The following is a 22,157-nucleotide window of genomic DNA, read 5'->3' as shown; positions in this document are numbered from 1 at the left end:
TCGAACATGTTGATACCCTTCTGTGAAACAAGGGTTTGTATAGACTACAGACATCATCAGACAGAAACAGGATCCACCGACAAGTGGATAATTGGCGACACAGAGAGGGGGAACCTGTTTTGTACACAGTGCTGCAGGAAAAGAAACCGTCCTTAAGTTTTAAGAACTGTTGAAATTTGCCTGCAGAACAGTCTGCACTCTGAGAGGGCAACTTAAGGCAGCCATCATATAATATTATAAATACACAGTGTATATCATTTTCTAATATTAGAATTAAGACACTTTATCAAAGATAAAAGAATAAGGTGTTATGTCAGAAATTAACTCGACTTAACAACAAAGTACTATCTTAAGGACCAACATTGGGAAGAAAAGTCACCTTGATGACGTGTTGCTAAGAAGTTGTAGGAGTGTCTCGCTGGCCACTGCTATGCAGCATCTCGTTGCCGACCCCCGACCCCGGGGGCCAAAGTTCATCTGGCTCCCCGACATGTACTGGCTGTCGGGGCTGAACTGACTGTCATTCAAGGTATGCGCCAACTGTTCATAGGAGGAGGAGGACAATCCACAGATGTCATGGTGATGGTGAATGTAGCGTCCATACTCGCATCGCTTGTGCTTCCTCCGCAGGCACGTCATGATGTGTACATAGTCGACCTTGGCCTTCTTCATGGAGATGACGACCTTGAACATGGCGGTGATGAGCGAGGTAATGCAGTCACGCACCCTTCCCGCCTCGGCAGGATCTCCCAGGTGTGTCAGCAGCTCCTCCAGCTGTGAGATGGTCTGTAGAACCAGCTGGTACCCGCTGCTGGCAGAGAACTCGTTGAGCAGGTTGAGGGCCTGGGACAGGAAGGTAAGGTTGATGGGTAACGTCTGCACAATGCTGTTAATCAGCATGAGGACCCCCCGCAGGATCTCGTGTACCAGGAGAATGGTCCCACTTGGGAGGGCTAAGGCTGAGGTGAGAAGAATGTTTGTGTCATGTTCGTTACCCGTTCCATTCTGATGAGTAGAATATGAGGATGTTGGCCCACTTCCTCCATCATTGTTGTTGGCCTTGGCATCATTAAGGACGCCGTTGCTGTTTTTTGTGTCAGCTGGATCAGTTGACCTAGCTTTGGTCTCCTCTTCTTTCCTGCTGATTTTGCTATGCGCCTCCTTCGCAGCATCCAGCAGGGTAGCAATGATCCCACTGCCTGCCAGCTCTGAAATACCACTCGGTTTTGTGCAACTCAAACTACACAAAGTCAGGACATTACGCAAGATCATGCGCTGTAGGCTAGCAGTAGCCACGTCACTCCAACCGTCGACAAAGTCTGTTTCTTCTTCATCTACCATCCCTGCTGTGTTCCCGGTCTCTTTATAAAGACTTTGGCTAAGAGATGCCATCATGTGTGTTAGCTGGTGCAATACCGTGCTTGCTGGATTACTCCCGTAGGTTCCGTGAGCCAGCTCACTGTGACTGAGTTTTTCCAGCAAAGACAAAAGCACCTGACAAAGCTCAAATGCAGACATGTCCATAAACGTCCACTGTTCCACAGGCCCATTGTCGATATCCCTCCTACTGAGGTGGTAGGCTGGCCTGATAGTTTTTGGTTTGTATGTGAAGTCCCTTTCCTCGTACATGTCTCCTACTCCCATGTCAGGGGAAATCTTGCCAGCAATGATTCTCGGGGTAGTCAGAGGATTGTTGCCATCAAATCCAAATGTGTCATCACTGTGCATCCACATGTTTTCATGTTCCACAACAGAGGACTTGCTCCGGCTGTACATTTCTGACCCTTCTGTGTCAGATTCGACACTGGAGTTTTCCTGGTCGGCACTGGGATCCTCGTCTCTTGACCACTGCTTCAAATGTCGCAGTCTCCTTGAGGAGAGACCCTTTCTTGTCCGTGGCTCATTTTTCACTTCTGATGAATTGTTTTCAAAGTAGTCTTTCCAGCTGAAGTTTTTCTTTGACCGGTTCTTTCTCCTGAAGTGCACTTTCAGTGGATGGAGGCAGGAATCAATGTCCTCCAAGAAAACATCTATGGATAAAAAAGAGAACCATACTTTACAATCACAAAATAAATTGATAATGGTAAGAAGACTTGAAGAAATAGAAATGGCAATTTCTTTAAGAAAGTGTAAAATAACAGAGAATGATAAAATCAAATTAAAGTATACATAACGTTACATCAATCAATAAATTTACCTTGTCATTACATGGTGCTACTTTCAATAGCTCAAAAAGAGAAGTCATACAAGCAACATTTCAAATGTTAGCTGATGTCTATCGCAAGAACAAGCCCCTCTGTGTGACTTGCTGCTGACAGAATTTTCCAACTGACGACTGAAGCGGTGTGGAGTCTTTGAAACTGGAGCAAAGTTGTCACTCTCTAAATCAACATGGTTTTTCTTGGAGCAAATGCTAAAAATATTTGACAGTGTACTGTAAAAGACAATCGCCCTGCAGATTTGGAAGAGGCCTGTGAAAAGTACACAGTGAAGATAAAGCTGGTACGGACAGCACCAACATGCAGTCCCGGGCAAAAGTCCCCCCTGCCAAGCTTTAGGTTTCAGCCGAGTTCCTGTCACAGGGACATCTTCAAATGTACCCTGATTTGCCTTGTTTCTGGTCTGCTGGCAGGGCTGACTGGACCACTTGTTTGAGCAGAAATCACCCTGCTTCCTGACACCGGCGAGTGTGCACACGGCATGCAGGCTTATCTAAACCCTCTCTGTCACACTGGGCAGAAAGCGTGACAAGGCTTCGTGGACCGTTAGATCTGACAGTGTGTGCCCTGTTCGGGACACGGGAAGAGCAAAGAAGGCGGCTACCTGACTCAGGCTGGGACGTCGGGAGAGGAACTCGCACCAGGAGCGGGAGAAGGGAAACCAGCAGGCTGCACAAGTCAGAACCACATGATAACCCCTGTAGAAACAACAAAGTATACAATAGTTATCAAACAATAACTTAACTGGTCTTAAATGAAAAATCACATATTCTTGGAACTAAAAAATGAAGACCAGAAAAGTTCAAGTACACTACATTTGCCATATAGACAAAGGTGTCTTTTTTCCAAAAAGAAAAAGTAATACCTACTAAGATTGAACAAAAGTTGTTGAGCACACTGTATAAGAAATACAGTGTAGTTACCACGTTATCACTTTTTCTTTTTCAATTCTTAATTTTCCTCAATTATTTGCAGGCTGAACTTAATAGAAAACAAATTGTCTGATTAAGGACAGATAATTACAAATGAAAAGGTACTATTCTAATTCAAGATTTGCTGTGACTTGTCTGTTGACACATCCCAGTGTTTGTCCCCCAAACTCAGCCCAAATTTCAAAGCTGTTCTACTCCCCCTTATTAGATTTTCTTCCCCAAACTCTCGGCCAGTTAAAGGGCTTGAATATGGGCTGATAAGTCTTTTGGTTACACAGGATGTTTGCAAACAGCAAATAATTCTGCAGCTGTTGTGTAAGGACAGTAAGTTGTGCTGTACTAGGGGAAGACATCGTAGTATGGCCACATTCAGTGGTCACAATACATGTGGTTAAAACAGCATTCAAGATAAAGTTTTCCCAGCCATTTTGGACAATCAGATCTTTCTTGAGGTAACCAGTTTATTTGAGGCAAAGGTTACTTTGAGAGCGACTCACATTTGTCCGAAACTTGAACTGGAAATGGCAATATGTTTTGCAAGATGCACAGTTGGTAGCATACAGCATATTACATGTGTATATTTACTTGTTGCTAAAACCAATGATACTTATGTACTGATAAGTGATTTGAAAAAACAAGATATGTCCTATCTTCCTTGAACAGATTATCATTTTGTCAACAGAGAGAAAAAAAGTGACAAAGTGATTCTTTTTCTCTTGGCACTTAAAGAAGCAACCATTTCTTTCATGAGCTATTTTTGAGTTTGTGTAAACGAGCTGTGATATGGTCAGTGAACAGAATGAATCTCAACAAGTACTGCGATTGTTTGCATGTTTATCTAAAGTCAGTCATACTGCGGGTCCTGCAGGTTTCCTGCTTATTGATAAAATATAATCCTGCTTAACCAAAAGCATAAGTCAACCTTTAAGATTGTCAAAAAAGGTGGTAGCAGATAACATGCAGACATTACTCCTGGGTGGCAAAGAAACCCATAGTACCAGTAGTTTTAGATGAATTGTCAGTGAAACCAGCCCTAAGCCCATTTAATGCAGGGGTATACGGGCTATCGTGGAGAGTTATGCAAACCCTAAGCTTGTTAGGGACTGCTGTGTACACAATCCAAAATGAAGAGGACAGAATGGAAATCCAGAGGAAGTTTGAAGGCTGTTAATGTTTCACAGGAGTGAAGTGTAAATGTGATAGTTTAGCTGTGTAAACACAATGTCTCATGTAAAATGAAATAACTTTCAAAACGACATTTAGAAAAATTAACATTTTTTGTGAGTTATGTTAAGTCCACACCATGAGAAAATACTCAAAGCAGATGATGAAGCTGAAAAAAAATCTGAATTTGTTTTTTAAGTCCCACGTGTCCCGTACAACCATCTACCAAATGCTTTTCTCCAATATCTGCAGAGTTCCAATGATTTGGCACTGTATAACACAACTACGAAAAAGGAAACAACGGCAACGACAGGCTAGTTCAAAAGACTATACATATACACAAAGTCAAGTACAAGTGTGCACTGTGACTTCCTCCGGAGATAAATTACCTTTCCAGAGAACCATTATGATATCACTTTACTTTTTGTAACACTGATCTGCTTCATCACCGCACTCCTTCCTCAACTACTGTTACACTTCAGGGGGACAAACTTCTCAGCCTATTCTGGCTTACCTAATTCTCCTAATAACTGGGCAAATCAAAAGGATCAAACCCTACATGTGCACTGTTTATGCATGCATGTCTCTACTACATGTTAGGAAAATGGTGATTGATGTCCACCTTTTCAATTCACCTACTTTTGAAACAATCAAAGTTTAACCTATCACTGGTTCTACCTATATTCTAATTTACCAACTTACTTCTTAGATAAAACAGCAAAGAAACATCAGATCTTTACTTCATGTATCACAATGCATCATTATCCAATGAAACAAATATCCAACAGTTTTCAATGTCCAAAACAAGGCCATCTGTAGTAGATGCTTCAGTCTAAAAAAGAGAAAGAAAGTTGACCCAGAAGGGAAGCCAAGCATACATGTACTGGATAAATTGGAAAACATTGCAAAAACTTTCTAATTGAGAGCCATTTATGTAGACTCGTACGTTCAACACAGCTATGGCAAACATTATCATCAAACCAAAAAAAAGGTAACTGATATCCAGTAGCAAGCTAGGAAACAGCCAGCATTGTAGTCTAGACTTGTTCCTTCAAGTCTCCAGGCTTATGTAGGTCTTATTCAAAACTGCCAAAACTTATTACATAAATTCCAACCCATGAAAAAAAATGTTCTTAGAACTGTACTCACCCCTTAAAAAAAGAAGAAAAAGATCCACAACACTAGACACAAACTCCAAAGTAATCCAACAAGCTATGACAGGAACACATCCTAATGAAAGAACACCCCGGCAGAACATGCCAGCGGCAACTGCAGGGAGCAGAGATGTGCGGCACAGTTTACCCACCGGTAGTACAAAGTTGTTTGTGTTTCCTGCTGGATCAGATTACTGTGAACAGAGAGATTGACAGGGGCTTGTCCCACCCATAGCGAACCACGAGTCCTATCTGTGACTAGCCCAGTATGAGTCAGTACTTCTCTCTGGACATGGAACTATGGACAATGGGCATGAATGGTCCCAGTTCCTAGTGCAGGAAGCATGCAGGGAATGGGGCTGGCAGGGATGGGAGGGAGGTGGGAGTGGCCTGGAGAGATAATTAACGTGGTGCTGGTTCAAGCTCACAGCTTATTTGTTGTGGAGTTAGCCTGATCTCCGGTGTCAGACAGCAGGAACGTGACCGACCCAGGGCCAGACAGGGAACAGGGCACCAGCAGGTGCACCCGAACCTGTACTTGAACTGGCACTGTGTGGATTATCATATACCATAAAGTTTGGAGACACAAGATAATCTTAAGTTTTAAAATGATCTCTACAACTACAAGTTCAACACTATTGGAATACATGTAATTAAAACAATGTACATATTTAGAGGGGAGACCATGCTCTTTCAAATGTCATCATAACACCTATTATATCAAATATTGTCTTGATATGTATGTCTTTCAACATGTTATCTTTGAAATTCAGAGAATGACTTTTCAAAACTAAAATAACCAGTAACAAAAGCACCACCTACCATTTTAGCTTGATTCAAACATCTTTCAAAAAGGTCAAAATATTACTTTATGTGACATGATATTGCCACTCAATACATATACCATTAGAAAGCAATTTTCACACCTTCAAGTAGTTGCTGACGGTCAATCTAAATCTCCTCAACATTCAAACAGGACCTATCAGATAAAGCTTGTTAAGTAACTCTTTTGTCACATGTAGATGTTCCCTAACACTTTCCACAGTATACCACAGTGCACTATTCCAAAAATATCATTGACATGTCATTAGGCTTCATATCAAATTTAATATGTTTTCTTTAAAACACAGAATGTCTGACTATGTGTGTTGCTGCACGTAAAAATGACAACGTGCGTCAGTGCAGAAATACTGAGAAATTTCTCCCATCACGTTTGATGAATGCGTCTGCAGTGGTCCTTGGTCTGAATATGGCCAGTGCCTGGTCCGAACATCCCAGCTATGTCACGTCCATGTTACGTAACAATGTGACAGCAGTGAATGATTGATGAGTCTGAGTAGCAAGTGTTACCTGTTCAATGGCAGACCTTCATGGTGTGAGGGATCAAAGCATACCTGACATAAGGGTTATTAAGTAAAAGGTTAGTTCTGATATAATTATACGTTCCCAATGCTTAAATTAAAAAGAAAACATGCGTTATCTTAATTGCCAATTGAAGGTTGGTTTGTTGTATGGTATCTTAAACGAGAACAGAACATATTGCTATATGAGGAAATAGATTTGAGTACAGTGTATATAAAGTATATATATACAGAAATCAATCATTATCACACTTCAAACAAACATAGTATAAAGTCAGAAGAATGTCTCTAGTGCTGCTATATGAGTTAAGATAATACATTCCCATGACTTTGGAATAACCTTCATTCAGATTTCCTTGACTTTGTGACTCTTTTGTTTCCTTCCCATGAACTTGGCTCCCTTCTCATGAACATGACAGATACTTCCTCTGAGCTGCTTCCTGTTCTACTCATCATACTTGCAGATCAGTGCTGAGTTTGAAGTCTTACTTGTTTTTACCTTATACATATAGTCTCATTGTTATCTACACTGTTAAGTAAACATCCTTCCCCGTGTTACATGGAAAAACAGGCTCCAAGTTATCCTGTTGCCATATCAAAGCATCTCTCATGTTATGTAATTATCTAAATTTGATAGACATCATTCCCACAAGCCAAAGTCTGTATAATATTATTATCTTTGTTATTCAACTTCCAACCTGAATATCTGTAATGTCAGCATAAAATGTCCATCAGGCAAATGAAATCAAGCCGTGCCAGTAACAACAGTTACATCGACTCAACCTAAACAGAGCTTGACCCCAGGCAAGTATGCTACAGGATCAACTCCTCTGGTATACATTCACAACACAGCAAAAGTCAGGGCAGTACTAACAGTACATCCTCTGTCACCACACGTGGACTTCCACGTGAACAACCTTTTCCCATCTCAATAGGCAGACACATGTATTCTTTATGCTTTGACATACATGTACATGTATGTCCATTCCGTTGAATGCATTACAGACTTTCCTACTGTACAAGAACAGTAACGTTACAATCCAAGCTATACATAATGTGCCTGTACAAAGTCATAGCTATCTCATCAAATGGCAGACTTATCCCAGCAAAAACACCACTATACTCAACCCCATTCTTCTATCAACAAATCATCTTATCATGCCACCCTGCCTACAATGAAGGCAAAGAAATGAACTTGGATTTTTACAAAGTGTACTCACCTCTGCATGAACTAGAGCACCACATAAATCTACTTGTTTAACAGAATTCTAAATCACAGGATTGGAGTAAGCATTCAAACAATGTTTTTACAAAATTATTAAGTAAATACAGAGGTGATCCACTAATCAGATTATAAAAGATCATAACATAGGTCTTACAATAGGATAAACACTACTAAAACCTACATGTATTATAATATCTGAAATATGTAGTGAGGCAGCTCTAATAAAACTATTTCTTTCATCATGATTTCCAACAGTTAGACACTTAGAAGTCAAAGTACACAATCATGGTAATTCTGCATAATGCATGTTTATGATTGTCAAATTAAATAAACTACTATTCTTGTAATCTTCCATTTCCTGTTCATTTTTTAATATCTGAGAAAAATTAAAATACTGGGTAGTACATATCATGTTGAGTACTGTTGCATGGTGCAGTAACAAAGATATACTGTAACGGGTATTTCCATTCCTAGAAAACAGGATGTTTATTCTAACTCAATGTACACCTGTTCATATTTGATGTATGCAGAACCATACGGCAGGTATTTTAGTATTCCAATACCCACAACTACAAGCAAGACCTGACAGCCAATCATCTACTTTTCTTACAGTTCCCAAACAATCATTCATTGTTCATATAGCACATACAAGTATATCTGTTATCAAAGCCCTACAATGGTAAACCTTTGAAATTACTTCTACCGGTATGGTAGTAAGTTACTTTAATTTACCTCCTGCACCTACTAGAAGCAAGTTATTATTTGTCTACCAAAAAAATCTCTATGAGGGAATTTGCTGTCTTTTTATTCAATGTCAGTAGCATCCACTGTTTGGACATGCTCACCACTACTTCATGGCCATAATAAACCTAGTCTTACCTTTACAAAACCCCATGGCTAAGAGAATACCAGTAGTAAGGGAAAAGTACCTTTGATGAAGTAGGAAATAGCAGAGACCTGTGCCTGTTCCCAACTTCGGCCCAACCCTGTTGGATTAAAGGTCTTATTTGCAGGACACCATAAGGTCAGCAGGTGGTAGTAAAGTCCATGTTCATGTATCTCCCTGCACATGCGCAAATATTAACTGTCCACGTGTCCGCAGCACTCATGCAAATATCAGTAGGCATGAGGGTAGTACAATGGTGGTCTCATTTGGGACTTGATACATGTAGCTACATGTACATGTATATGTACAAATTTACAAATCATGGTGTCATACATTTGACATTAGTAATGAGAGACATTTTAACAGATTCTGTCAATATATGATGTACAGCAGGCTTTTAGCTAGGATTTTTTTGGTGGGTGTCCATTTTTTTATTGTATGCTATGCACAGTGAAGACGTGCTGAGTGCAAGATTTTCGGGGGGCTTTTTTTAAATTCATAATGCTCACAAACACTACTTTCTGCATTTTCAGGTGTAAATTTGAGGTTTTTCCTTCAGTAAACCATCATTTTTGTATTTATAGTAAGGCTGAAGGGAGGCATGTGTGCATGGCAAGGGTTGGGAGTGGGAAAAATAGGGTGTCTTTAGGGTGTCCTACAAAAAAGTAGGGCGTCCAATTTCTTATTATTTTCAGTACAGGGCGTCCAAAAGACACCCTGGACACCCCCTAGCTAAAAGCCTGACGTACAGTTCCAAGATAGTTCTGAGATAAGGTATTGCACAACACCAGTATCACTTGTCCAAAGGCTATTAACTTCTATTGATTTTAGACTTCACAGTTCACTTTGAACTTAAAATCAACCGATCGATTGTAATTGTTCTTTAGAACAGGGTACAAATTGTGTCCACACTTATATGTATGACTATACTTAGCACTTTTTCAAAGTACCAAGTAACGGTTGACTAATTAAGTAATTTATAGCTTATTGACGTTTGTCAGAAAAAAAAAAGAGTGAATCACAATGCTATATCGAACAGTTTATGCTATACTGAAAGGTTTAGATCAGCTAAGTCATCACAAAATGATGACGTTTACCTGAGTTTAGATATTTTTTTTTACTTCAGTTAGTACTTAAAGGTTAAAATATGTCATGACCTGGTCTAAGACTAAGTAAGAGGGTCAATATTCTCATCCAATTGCCAAACTCACATGATCTCACTGGATGGGCATCAAGTCTGGCTATGACTAGCTACTATTTCACTGCACAGAATTAGCTTCCTGCCACCTGTTATGGTGCCTGCCATTTTTAAAGACCACAAGAATCTTCACATGATCTCTGCACAGGCCTGCCTGTAACTGCAGAGGGGCGGGACATGCTCCCAACACTCCCTCTCTCGGGTACAACCCATTAGAGTAAAACGAACTTCAGCATAGTTATATTTTCTCATGCACCAGTCCAGCACCCCCTTGGTAGTCTGAATAGCGCCTCTGTGACAGGCTCTGTGGCTTGTTGACAGCAATTTTTAGTGTGGGCAAACAGGCTCTGCTTTCATGTAAGTCTGTCTGTGACAACAAACCCTGCTGGGGACACCCTGTCTGCTCTAACAGTCCCCAGAGTAGACAGACCATTTCCCCTTCTCAATTTGAACTTGACCCCTTTGCTAGTTTATGACCTGTGTCTGTCTGAACTCTGGATAAAACATATTGGATTGAAAACATTTTTTTCCTACATGATCTTATCATTCCTAAGCCTACTATTCAGTTTGCACATTACATCTTGTCAGTAATGGTAATTACTTATCTTCCGTTGCTGATATGATCATGAAACAGTATCATGAGTGAAAATACGGCATTACTTCACCAAAAGCAATTTCTCCACACTTTGTAGCTTGTTACTTAAGCTTCAAAGGGAAGGTACTAAGTAGTCAAGAGATTGTGTAATACTTCAAAGGAATAGTAACTCATCTTGGACACGTTTGTCTCATTACTGTTTCAAGTACCTCCAGTAACAGGGTAGGAAGAATGTTTACATACAAAGCAAGAACAAGGTTTTTGCTACACAGAAGCATTTAGCAACACCAAAGCGGGCATTCTAGGCTAATGCGGTATAACTAACCCAAGCAGACTTCTGTTTGGCTGTGCTTGGTGGCCAATCCAGTCCCATGGCCAAGGATTTTATTCAAGTTATGGAATTGACAAATCTCTGCCTTCTTGGACAACACATTAAGATTGCAATGGACACTGAAGACTACCAGCTTAGTTGCTCTGGAGACCCTTTGGTCATTTCGACTAGTATCAAACGCCTTTTCTCCTGGCATGGCCTCATGTTATATGTCTAGACAAAGATTTACAGGCTAACTCTTTGATTTGCATTTTTTTCTAAAGACCAGGTTCCTTTGCAAGTCTGTTGCCAGGGTTTCAGACAGCACTTTGATTTTATCATCAAAAACAAACTAGGGTGTTGCAATGAATTATGAGTGTGGTAAAGGGTTAAAGTAGAGTTCCAGGCTTGTGGTAGCACAGAGTCCCTTTGCACCCGTTGCAATTAACACATGGTAATTCCAACACTTCACCTGAAAACTTGAGCCAAATCCAAAGGGTACGGTAGCTGTGGCATTGCAATTGAGGTTCACTAGCAGACAATGAGTTACTATGGCATAATGGCAGGTTTGTACAGGGCACAAGGGGCTACTTAGGAAAATTTGGAGGGTAGTCAAAAACAGGATATGTGATACACATGCATGTGCTTCAAGGTGTTTGTATAACACACCCTTCAGTGGGATTGTGTATGTACTCAAACAGGTGGGCCTTTGATTCACTTGTTATTTATGATGAGAAACTGTTGAAGTTGTCTTTAATTGCTGTCTACTGGAGATATCACAAAATTGTGTGTTTGCCAGGTGATTTCAAACAATAGTCAACCTGCATTTAAGTAGTTTATTTTCCACTTTGTGAGTCATTTCATTTTACACCTGAGATTGTTACCTCAGTGTTATAAGAAATATCAATCAAATGAATTAAAAGGCAGCTGAACACACAAAACACAATAACAGAGTGAAAAGAAGTTGAACTACTGCCTGGTATTTCTGATAATCCTTTGCAAGAAATCGAGAGATTGAAAGGATAAACAAAATGCAGACAAATGATAACAGGAAGGGTGTAAAATAGGAGAACAAACAAGAAATCCAATATAAACTTGAACTTGAAAAGAGAGAAAAAATGAAACAAACTTGGAAAGGCTGGAAGATCAAAAGTCAAAGTATTGTCACTTTAATATGATACTATAAAACAACTCCATACTAAGAGGACAGAAGACTAGATCACTTCAACTTTTGACTTTCTTGTTTTTCCCAACCTCCCAAGAAGACACACCACTTCTAGTCCATAAGGATTAAGACAGCAACCTTCCATTTTCCCACATACTCAGATGTCAAACCACTCCACAGGGACGCTCACCGTTTGTAACCAAATCCTGCAATTAGCACTCAACCAGGACAACAACCAGCCGGGAAGGGCCTATCCATCCCCCATGGAGCCTCCCAGTCTTGGAGAAGCTTGAGACGAAACCAGCAGTTGGGACAAGGTCAAGTAGACTGGTTTGTCTGTCTACAGCCTGTACAGGTAGGGTTGGGGAGCTAGTACACCATGTAACATACATGTAAGGCACATTTGGAACTGTCCGAGGTACAAAAAAATAATGTACAAGAGCATGAGGTAAATCTGGTCAGAAAAAAAATTTCATCGAGATTTGTTGGCTCCAGTGGCTTATGCTGAAAGGATTGTGAACCCCTGACCATTCAGACAATGCACTTCCTTCTACCCCTTTAGATAACAGTATGCTAATCTGTTAAGAGCATACCCTATTGGTGAAAGCTGCTCCTTAGTCCCATTCCTTAACACTAAATGCCAACACACTTAGCAGCAATTAAGGAAACAACAGCCTGTACTTCATTAATAACCAACCACTGATATGCCAGGCTTATAATCTACTAGAGCTTGAGTAGAATTACAACACTTCAATGTATGCTTTAATCTGCTCTTTTAAAAATTTTTCCCACATTTTTATCCATATTTCACCGGTAGGGGGTGTAGAAAAGAAGACAACCGAAGAATACCTCCGAAGCTCCTTGTGGCTATGAATTGTTGAGGAAGTTTAAAGAAATCATCTGGTAAGAAAAAAAATGACTTTACCATGCAGCAATGCAATACATTTTCTTGGTTCCAATAAAGGAACAATTTAGACAAGACACTTTTTTAAACTTACAAACACCTTTGGAAAGGTAACTAATAATAATAAGGAACATTTTGGTTTCCATACGTTTTTCCCAGCTGGTACATTTTTTGTCCTGAAAAAATGACAACTTGAAATTCCATTTGTGCAGCATAAGATCTACCAGCTGAAGGCAGGTTGTGACACTTTCTCAGATAAGATGATGGCTCGCCCATTCCCTGAACCAACAACCTCTCAGCAGTCACTCTAACAGTGGTATCTGCACCTTTATGAGGGTACCTGAAACTTCATGCTGTGAGGGTGAAAAGGAGAACAGCATCAATCCTCCTGCAATGCCATGGAGACTGGTAAATAGTCCATTCAGCTGTCTGTGGCTACAAGTGACCGTACACTCGCCAACAGCAAACTGCCTCTAACTGAGTCTAAACTTGTCTTGGTACAGGGCTCAACACCCCAAGTGGAAAATGTGTAGATCTGGGAATGGGAGGAACGTTACCAACACTGCCAAGAGCAAGTCTGTGCAAGATTTTTGTTGCATTCTGTAAATGCCCTGTACCAACTTGTTCCAACCTAAGCAATGTCTCTGTCAGGTTTACTATGGAACACAGTGATAATCAAGTGCATCCTGTCTCAGTGCCAAGTCATGACAACCTTCACCTACATGTGCAGGCTACATGTAAGACTAGTCTATCTGCTAGAAATCTGCCATACTCGCTGTTCTTCTAACACTTTTTCTGTAGATCACACTCAAATTTAACTTGAATCCCAAGTAAATTGCCAACTTTGTTAGGAAGTAACAATGCATTAAAAACTGAGAAGGATTATCACATACCCTAGAGCATACATCTACTCTAAACAGTAGTGGAAACTGCTTTCCCTCTTACCATGAAATCAATTGATTTGATTTGCAGTACCTGTCACCACTGCCTAATGATAACATCCTGTAGCCTTTTGCACAAATACTTTACCTTTGTAGGCCGACCAAACAGACTGGACTTGGCAGATTCACTTGGCAGATTCCTACTAAGCTATGTGTGAATCACTGACCAGACTGGTAAGGGCCAAGTTACAGTGAAAGGACAGAAAAACATGGGAGTATCAGACAGACACAGTGAGTGAGTGAGCCAAGGAGTTGAGGGTCAGATAGAAGCATGGTAAGTAAATAATGAACCCTAAGAAAAGAATAGTAGATCTGACCTGTAGCGGGAGGATGTTCAGTGCCTGGACCAGCAGACAGCCGTTTCCTGACAGCAGGTAGGACACCAGCGTCTTCTCCCCATCCTCCGCGCTGCAGCACTCGTGTACGTCACTCAGGAACTCCTGGGCAAGGACGTTACACACCGTACCGGAGTCCCTACAAAATCAACATGACTACATAAGACAACTGCTGTTCTGATGAAAATCAGTAGATTTGTCCTTCACTTTTCCAAAACCTCCTCAAATACAAGGTACAGGAATATCTGAAAATTAAGACAACTGCACTAAGGGAGCAAAATCAATCAGTCTTTTGTTTTACGAACACACATATTACAATTTATTCAGTATCCAATTCAAAATCTGTGTTTTAAAATCAACAACTTGCATTCTATACTATTAGAGTTTTTTATGCCTTTACATATCACCCATGTAGCAATACCAGGGTATTTTTCAAAAACAAATTACACTCTTTGGAATCTGATGAAACGTTCATTGTGACCTTTGGTCTCTATTTGTAAACTACAAATGACCTAATGTACGATGCTCTCTAAAAGAAAATTAAGCCATGTATGAGCTTGTCTTTTTGACATAAAACATGTAGCTATACTTATAGTCATAACTTGCACATTTCAACTGTTGTACCCAATGAACTTTAAATAAGTTTCTGCCGCAAAACCTACCTATTCTACCAGGAGGCTGGGAACATGCAAAGGGCATGGTGACCCTGAGACTCCAGGAGGCTTGACCAGGATCAATAGTTTGTACATTGTGGTAATTATTAATAATAAAGTCATAAGACTTTTGTAGTTTATCAAAGGTTAGTTTCTGAACACTACTGGCTGGTCAATATTTGTATAGTAAAGGTCAAACCAGGAAGTAGGTTGAGAAGGGAGCACTCACTAAACAATACACCATAAAACTGACTATAGATTACCTTCAATGTTCATACCACAGACTCATGCAGACATTTGCCTCGAGAGCAAGTTGGTTATCCTCTTTCGTACAACATAAGGTTATTTTGGGTGAAAGGATAGACCTACCATGTTATATATAGCACTTGGGTCTGCCAGTTAATTAGTGAGAATCCACCAATGGTTATGAAACCATGATCTGGATGTGTTCTACAATTTTGTGTATGCTTTAGGTGATTTCCTTCTCCATGGGACATTTTCTAATTTTAGACCATCTCTGTTATTGTAGATTAAGGGAATCTCTTGAACAAATCAACAAGGACAAACTATTGGACAACAGTTTGGGAAGGTGTAGCTAGGTCAAGAAGTGTGCAGCATGGGTCAGTGCCAAGCACAGCCAGAGCAAAATGGCCTGAGCTTCATTCCAATTTAGTCTGGCTACTCTACAAGAATCGTAGCAGGAAAAGACAACTTTCCCCATTCAGGAGAAAATTCCTGACTCTGAATTCCTGACATCCCTGATCTCTGACACCATGGCATGACTAAAAAGTTCCTATTCATAAAAACATTTGGATTTGAACAAAGTATACACAGTAAACTCCATCAGAAAAAAATACTTTGCGTGAGGCATAAGCCCAGTTACTGGTACATCAACCAAAAGTCAGGATATCTTTAGGTGACATCAAATAAAAGGTGCATTTCTGTTAAAAAAGACACTGAATAAGAAGTACTAAAGAAATAACAGACTTTTTCCAGTTAATATACCAGTAGCATTGGGTCCAAATCTAGTAAGAATATCCACTAGTAAATTCATTTCCCTGTGGTTATACTCCAAACATGGCTGGCCTATAACTCTCAGAAAAATGTTGGTGAACAGGTAGTCATCATGACTAGCCAGCCAGCACTGATCCAATACATGTTAACAGCTATGGTGTGTTACTTGAAAAATAGTGAACTGAAAACTATCCACCTGAACGGAAAATTGATAATCTGAAAGGAACCAAAAAGTCAGATTTGTTTGAGGTGATTCTGCTCATAGGGTGTTGTGTTGTGTTGTGTTGTGTTGTGTTGTGTTGTGTTGTGTTGTGTTGACTTGTGAAACAGAAATTGCATAAGTGGGTCACCTGTAGGTAAGTAAAAGTCTGGCATATTTTCACTGATTTCATTGAAACAGGCATGACCAAACTGAAAATAGCAACAACTTTTAACAAACTTTCATGAAGTTTTCTAAATTCCACAGGTGGTTAGAGAACAAGAAGACACTATACTAACTGGCTTTCTGGCCCATGTTCTCAGACGTACCTGTTTCTGGTAACATAATAGAAAGTTAAAATGTTGTCCATAACATCTCCCTCTGTTTATTTCCTCAAGTAAATTTCCAACTACTACAGCAACAGAGATGGTTATAATTAGAGCACATCCTGTTGAGAAGGGCATTAGTATCAGCATGCACTTAACTGTACCACGTATCTCAGAAATGCTTCTGTAAGTGTACTGGGATTACATGGTTCATGATTGGCATGTCAAACGTTTTCTTATCAAAACGAATGTACTTGCTCAAGCTTCAGGTAAAGTGCAGTTAGTGATTTTATAAATATGAAGAAGGAAGAGGTTTAACACCAGAGAACTGTTTTCTCTAACCTAAAAACTGATTCAACTTCAAGGGCTTGCAGTTCACATTAATCTCAGTAGGAGGCATTTGCTACCTGCAGCAAATATAGAGCAACTACATGTATAACATCATACCAAAAGAGCAGATGAGAATCATTTGATTTAATCCAGTTTGAACCCTGATATACCAAACATATTTGCTTTATATGCATATGTAATACAAATGTAAATGTTGGTTTTCTGAAATGCTTTGCCTCAAAAAAAGATATTACAAATGGCATTTTCCCTGGGTTAGCCTTTTTCCATAGCAAATGATCAAATTTTTAAGTGGATCTGATCTAGCTGTGAGAATTTTTTTTAAATTCTTAACATAGACCTAAACACTGCCATGCAGTTATATCAGCCCAGTCTGAATGCAGTACAGTACAGTACAGCTTCCTTCATACATTATTGCTTCAGGAAGTTTGTCATCCCCTCATGATGAGGAAATGGTCAATTCATGTGAATCTGTTTCACATCTAAACACAACCCGTCCACAGCAAACCAGGACCGACTGATTTATCTGCCTGATTGCTCAGTATATCCTTGATAATGACAGGTGCAAACATAGATCGATGGTGACAGTACCTTCCCATCCCCTGCACTTCCTGTGAGACTTGCGCGTATATCAGGGAAAACACACTGTCAGTAGCCATGATGGATGGGCTAATAACTTAATACATAGACATCAAAACATACACTACGTCATTCCTTGGTCTGGCAAATACAGGCTTACCATACGAAATAAGTCATGGAAAAAGAATTTCTTGCAGAAGTTTGTCCATTTTCGTTCTCTTTGCTTGTAATTTTATCTGTACTTCTCTGCGGGTGTTTTTCATCCAGCAAATCAAACATCACAAAACAGGTTTTTAAAACCTCAAAATCATATGCCGGTAATTAAGTGCTTTACTAAATGTTTGTAAGTATTCTGTTAAACATCAGTGACTTACAACAGGCACCTGTACTTGATAATATATGATTATTAAGTAGTAACAAAGATCTCACTTTGTGTCGTTAAAGGGTGATTACATGGAAAAAGCCTGACTTTTAATAGCACACACAAGAAAGTTACAAAAAAATACTGGACAGGCAACTCTTTTATGCACTTTTGACAGTAGTCTGTACAATGTACATTTGCTTCAGAGTTCAGAGAAACTTTGTACACCAACTTCTGAAATCAAGAACTTGATAAGATTAACAGTAAAGTCTAGATTTTCTATATACGAGGGCCAGGAACATTTTAAGAACAAGCAGAGAAACTTACCAAGACTGCTCCTGGTCATTCAGAAAGTACAACTCCTGTTTCTCAGCCTGGACAAGAAGAAGCTTCAAGAACCTCTCCAGTTTTTTCTTCTTTTCAGAGTCCTAAAAAATTTTTCAGAACACACAGGAACCAAGATTAGTAAGATCTATCTCTCTGTGGATCTCCCTTTAATATTTACACTTTATCCAAAGAAGTTTCCATTGCCTGTGGTATTATTTGTGGAGAGGATTCATGCATCGCTGCACCAGGGTGTGACAAACAAACAAACAACAAGCTCCAGTAAGGACACGACCCGATGGTCAGCCTATCCTCATGCAGGCCAGTATTGCAGGGTCTGGTTACAACTTACAGGTCTGGAGGGTGTGCACGGCACAGATGCAGTCACGATGAGTATTGTATAGAAGTACATTTGTAACTTAATTAAACTTTAAGGCAAGTGAAATTGTAACTTTTTTTGCAATAGTGTGACAGCAGCTGCACTTCACAATATGTAAACTTTGTATACTTCTCAACCATAGGACGGTCCGACCCTACATATCATACCAATTATTACATTGTATGGCAATTTCATAGCTTTGAAACATAATATCACATAATATTCAAGCACCCTTAAAACATACAGACAAGAATGACATGGGAAACGCTGAATAGTCACATGACCCCTGGGGCTATAAACAAATCAACAGCTTATCTAATTACATGTAGAATGGCAAATTAAACACCCAAACTTCTAATACTCATAATCTCAAACTTTACGATTTCTTACTGTATGGGTGACAAGCTGAAGTTGTTTTAATCATTTTAATAATTTTTTGCATTGGCTCCATTGGCTCATAGTCTCATGTTCGGAAGAACCCCCCACAAGGCTCAAAGGTCCACTTTTTGGTCCACTTTTTATGTTAAGGTCCACTTTTATGTAAAGGTCCAAAATTTTTCTTGAAAACATGGACTGGAATCGTAGAAAAACTGCTCCCTTTGTCATTGAATAAATATGTATCTCTGATTTTTTTCTTGGAAACCCTCTCAAAAATGCATGAAATGCCATTTTAGAAGGTTTACTTCTCAAAATTTTTTTTGGAGAAATTTCTCAGTGAGCTCACTGAGATACTTTGTGTCCAGTGTGATTGGGTCTGGAACCCAGACTAATTCTTTCCGGGATGGAAAGGATTGTTATGACCATATCAGCATATGCCAGTACTTAGTATTATATATAATAGTAATTGACACTTTAAGTCTTAGGTATCCAGATTCCAAGACACTAGTATTTGCGGAAACAACTAAAGAGACGCAAATCAACCCCTTGTGATTTTTCAACGTGTTAATAAAAACTTTGTGTCAACGAAGTGACTGGGGAGTTGGATGCAAACTTATAACAAAATTGTAATTCATTCTTTTCATTTTCATAGAAATGGGGCGGGGGGTGGGACACCTTGGCTGGTTACATACTAGTAAGCTGGATACTGATAATTTCGTTGTTTACAAGAACAGACATAGGAAATTCATTTTGTACATAAGGGCATAAAAGGCCATAAAAGGAAACGAGTGTTTAGGCTGGCAAACGCTATACCTACCTGGCTTGACGTCCCACCTTGCTCAGCCCTGAAGGCCTTCCAGGCCTCCATAACAGTTGAGTCAACTCTCTTCTGATCCATTGAAAACGTCGGCTACTTATATAATTGCCTATAATTTGACTGGACCACCCGAGAAACTTTTCTCAAGACAATAAAAATATGTGGTTACAGCTGGGAGGGGGGCGTTCTTCAAACCGGCCTCGCAACCCAACGCCTTCGGGTTTGAGGTGAAAAATGCACCCTCAAACCTTAAACCAAACATCAGGAAAACATAAGATGCCTCTCTATCTTCAACCAGACAACAAACATGCACGTAAAAACAAGACTGGCCTCAGAAACAGGTGAATATCCTGCGGCAACAAAACAACGGCAGCCATTTTGGTAATTTTCCTCGTGACTGAATGACCTTTGACCTTCATGCTAATTTATTTGCCACCTGGTACTGGTTAACTAAACGACGTCTCTGGGGAATAATATTATTATTGTGACTATAAACAAGGATTTTAAACCTCCTTGTTATTACAGAAGACACTGTAAAATGTAACCTTTTCTTTCATCTGAAGAGACTCACCCCATTTGTTTTATTCCAGTATTGCAACAGTGATTTCCAAGGACATTGGTATTTCAGACTTCTGGGAAGTATTTTGGGTTTTCTGTTTCACCAACTTCAAGTTCACAGCGCTGAGAGGGGAAGTGTTTGGGGAACTGTGGAGGGGATTGTATGATTTATTACAACACCCTCCTGAAAGAGGCATGTACTGGGTCAACTTCAAGTGACTTCCTTATCAATGATCACGAATCAAATGTCAAAATCACCTCCCACCCATCATGCAATTGCACTGACAAACCAGTAACATTAATCTCAACCACCCGAAACAAGTTCTGTACCCAGAAGTAACAAAAAATTGTTATAGTATGGGGCTATAACTATATAGTATAGCGTTAAAGCTTTAAGGCTTTGATCTTTCTTGTCATGATCCAAGCAAGACTGGAAGAGGGTCTGCATGGTTGTGTCCTTGTAACGGTTAACGGTAAATTCAGCAGGCCCGAAACGCTTAACGTCAAATTCAGGATGGTTGGTAACGCTTAACGGTAAATTTAGGACGGTTGGTGACGCTTTAATATAACGGCAAATTGACATGCATTTTTTCGAACTCCACTATATTCGATATCTGAATTGGTGAGATAGAGTGATCGCTGACGAAATGTATGTAACGAAGTGTGTTCACACTAGTACCCTCTGTTCCACGCCTGCCTTGGTCCCCGAGGCCGCCCACAAATGCTTGAAGAGGGGGACCGAGCGCAGCAGGCACGAGTCGAGTGCCAAAGGCGCGAGCAATGTAGGGGGGTCCGGAAATTTTGCATTTTTAAACCTTCAATAACGCATTTTCCTGCATTTTGAGGGGCAAAGTGACGACTGCTTCTTGAGGTTTGACTACTAGAACGCAGGTCTATGCGTAACGAAGAATTATTCAGTAACGTTTAACGCTGATTTGGGATGACAAATAACGCTTTACGAATAATTAAAATGACCAATAACGCTTCACGAGAAATATACCGATAACGCTTAACATTGAATTAGAGTGGGTCAGCAACGATTAACGGTGAATTAAAATAGCCCATAACGGTTAACGGAAAAGGGCATGCAGGCCCTCCTGGAAAATTCAGGATCCGCACTGCCACCTGTATTTAGTAAGGCCCTCTTCACATTAAGCTTGCGAAACTGTATTGACGTCGGAGTCCACCAGAGAGAAAGAGGGAGAGAGAGAGAGAGAGAGAGAAAGAGTGAATGGTTTATTCACATGCACCCTTAATGTGGCTCCGTCTGAACACCTGTAGTCACATTGAAACTGTTTCGAGTCGGTTTCAACATAGGCCGTGTCTATACGGAACCACCCAAGGCGCGATTCGGGTAACTCACATTCCTCACATCTGGTCCACGTGCCACACACACCTGTGAAACCGTGTCCGAACACAATACGCTTGAGCTACATTTATTGCTGTTTGATGATAACACGCAAGGAGGCGTGTTATTAATGTCAGAGGTCAACGACCTGCTTGCTGATGCCCCCCTCCCAGCGTATCTCGGCCGAATGCCGACGTGGTCCCGCCAGAGGCGGTGAAGCTCGCCCTAGAACGGACACATTATTTGACCATTACTGCTCTTTAAGTTGCTGCCACGTAAAAGTTGGTATTGCATATAAAAAAAAGAAATATCACTCCGTAATCCATGACCAGGCGAAGTCACATTGAAATCACATTGCGTTCAGACGCAAATCGCGATGCGGGGAAAGCGATTCGAAACCACCTCTAGAAGTGGCTTGGGATCGAGGCGCTTTCCATGTGATTTCGGAGCGTTCAGATGGAGCCACTTGAAACCGGCTTCGGGG

At 40.2% G+C, this 22,157-nt stretch overlaps 1 protein-coding gene and 1 long non-coding RNA gene across 2 annotated transcripts in view; one reads left to right on the top strand and one right to left on the bottom strand.

The window, feature by feature from the left end:
- The window catches only part of LOC109470228 (lysosomal-trafficking regulator-like), a 54,961-nt gene extending 34,808 nt beyond the window's left edge, over positions 1-20,153 (bottom strand). Inside the window, exons 1-5 of the mRNA XM_019769073.1 lie at positions 19,768-20,153; positions 18,197-18,297; positions 14,372-14,528; positions 2,824-2,917; positions 380-2,030 (exon numbers count right to left, since the gene is read on the bottom strand). Of these exons, the coding sequence (XP_019624632.1) occupies positions 380-2,030; positions 2,824-2,917; positions 14,372-14,528; positions 18,197-18,297; positions 19,768-19,848 (2,084 nt within the window). The 5' untranslated portion in view covers positions 19,849-20,153. The remainder of the gene's footprint in view (positions 1-379; positions 2,031-2,823; positions 2,918-14,371; positions 14,529-18,196; positions 18,298-19,767) is intronic.
- LOC109470234 overlaps positions 12,546-22,157 on the top strand; it is an 18,896-nt gene continuing 9,284 nt past the window's right edge. Inside the window, exon 1 of the long non-coding RNA XR_002140237.1 lies at positions 12,546-12,564. This is a non-coding gene — a long non-coding RNA (uncharacterized LOC109470234). The remainder of the gene's footprint in view (positions 12,565-22,157) is intronic.

Source organism: Branchiostoma belcheri, unplaced genomic scaffold, assembly GCF_001625305.1.
Source record: "Branchiostoma belcheri isolate BF01 breed outbred unplaced genomic scaffold, Haploidv18h27 scaffold22, whole genome shotgun sequence".
Lineage (NCBI taxonomy): Eukaryota > Metazoa > Chordata > Leptocardii > Amphioxiformes > Branchiostomatidae > Branchiostoma > Branchiostoma belcheri.
The sequence above is the reverse complement of the archived record's forward strand: the minus strand, read 5'-3'. Positions and strand labels throughout refer to the sequence as shown.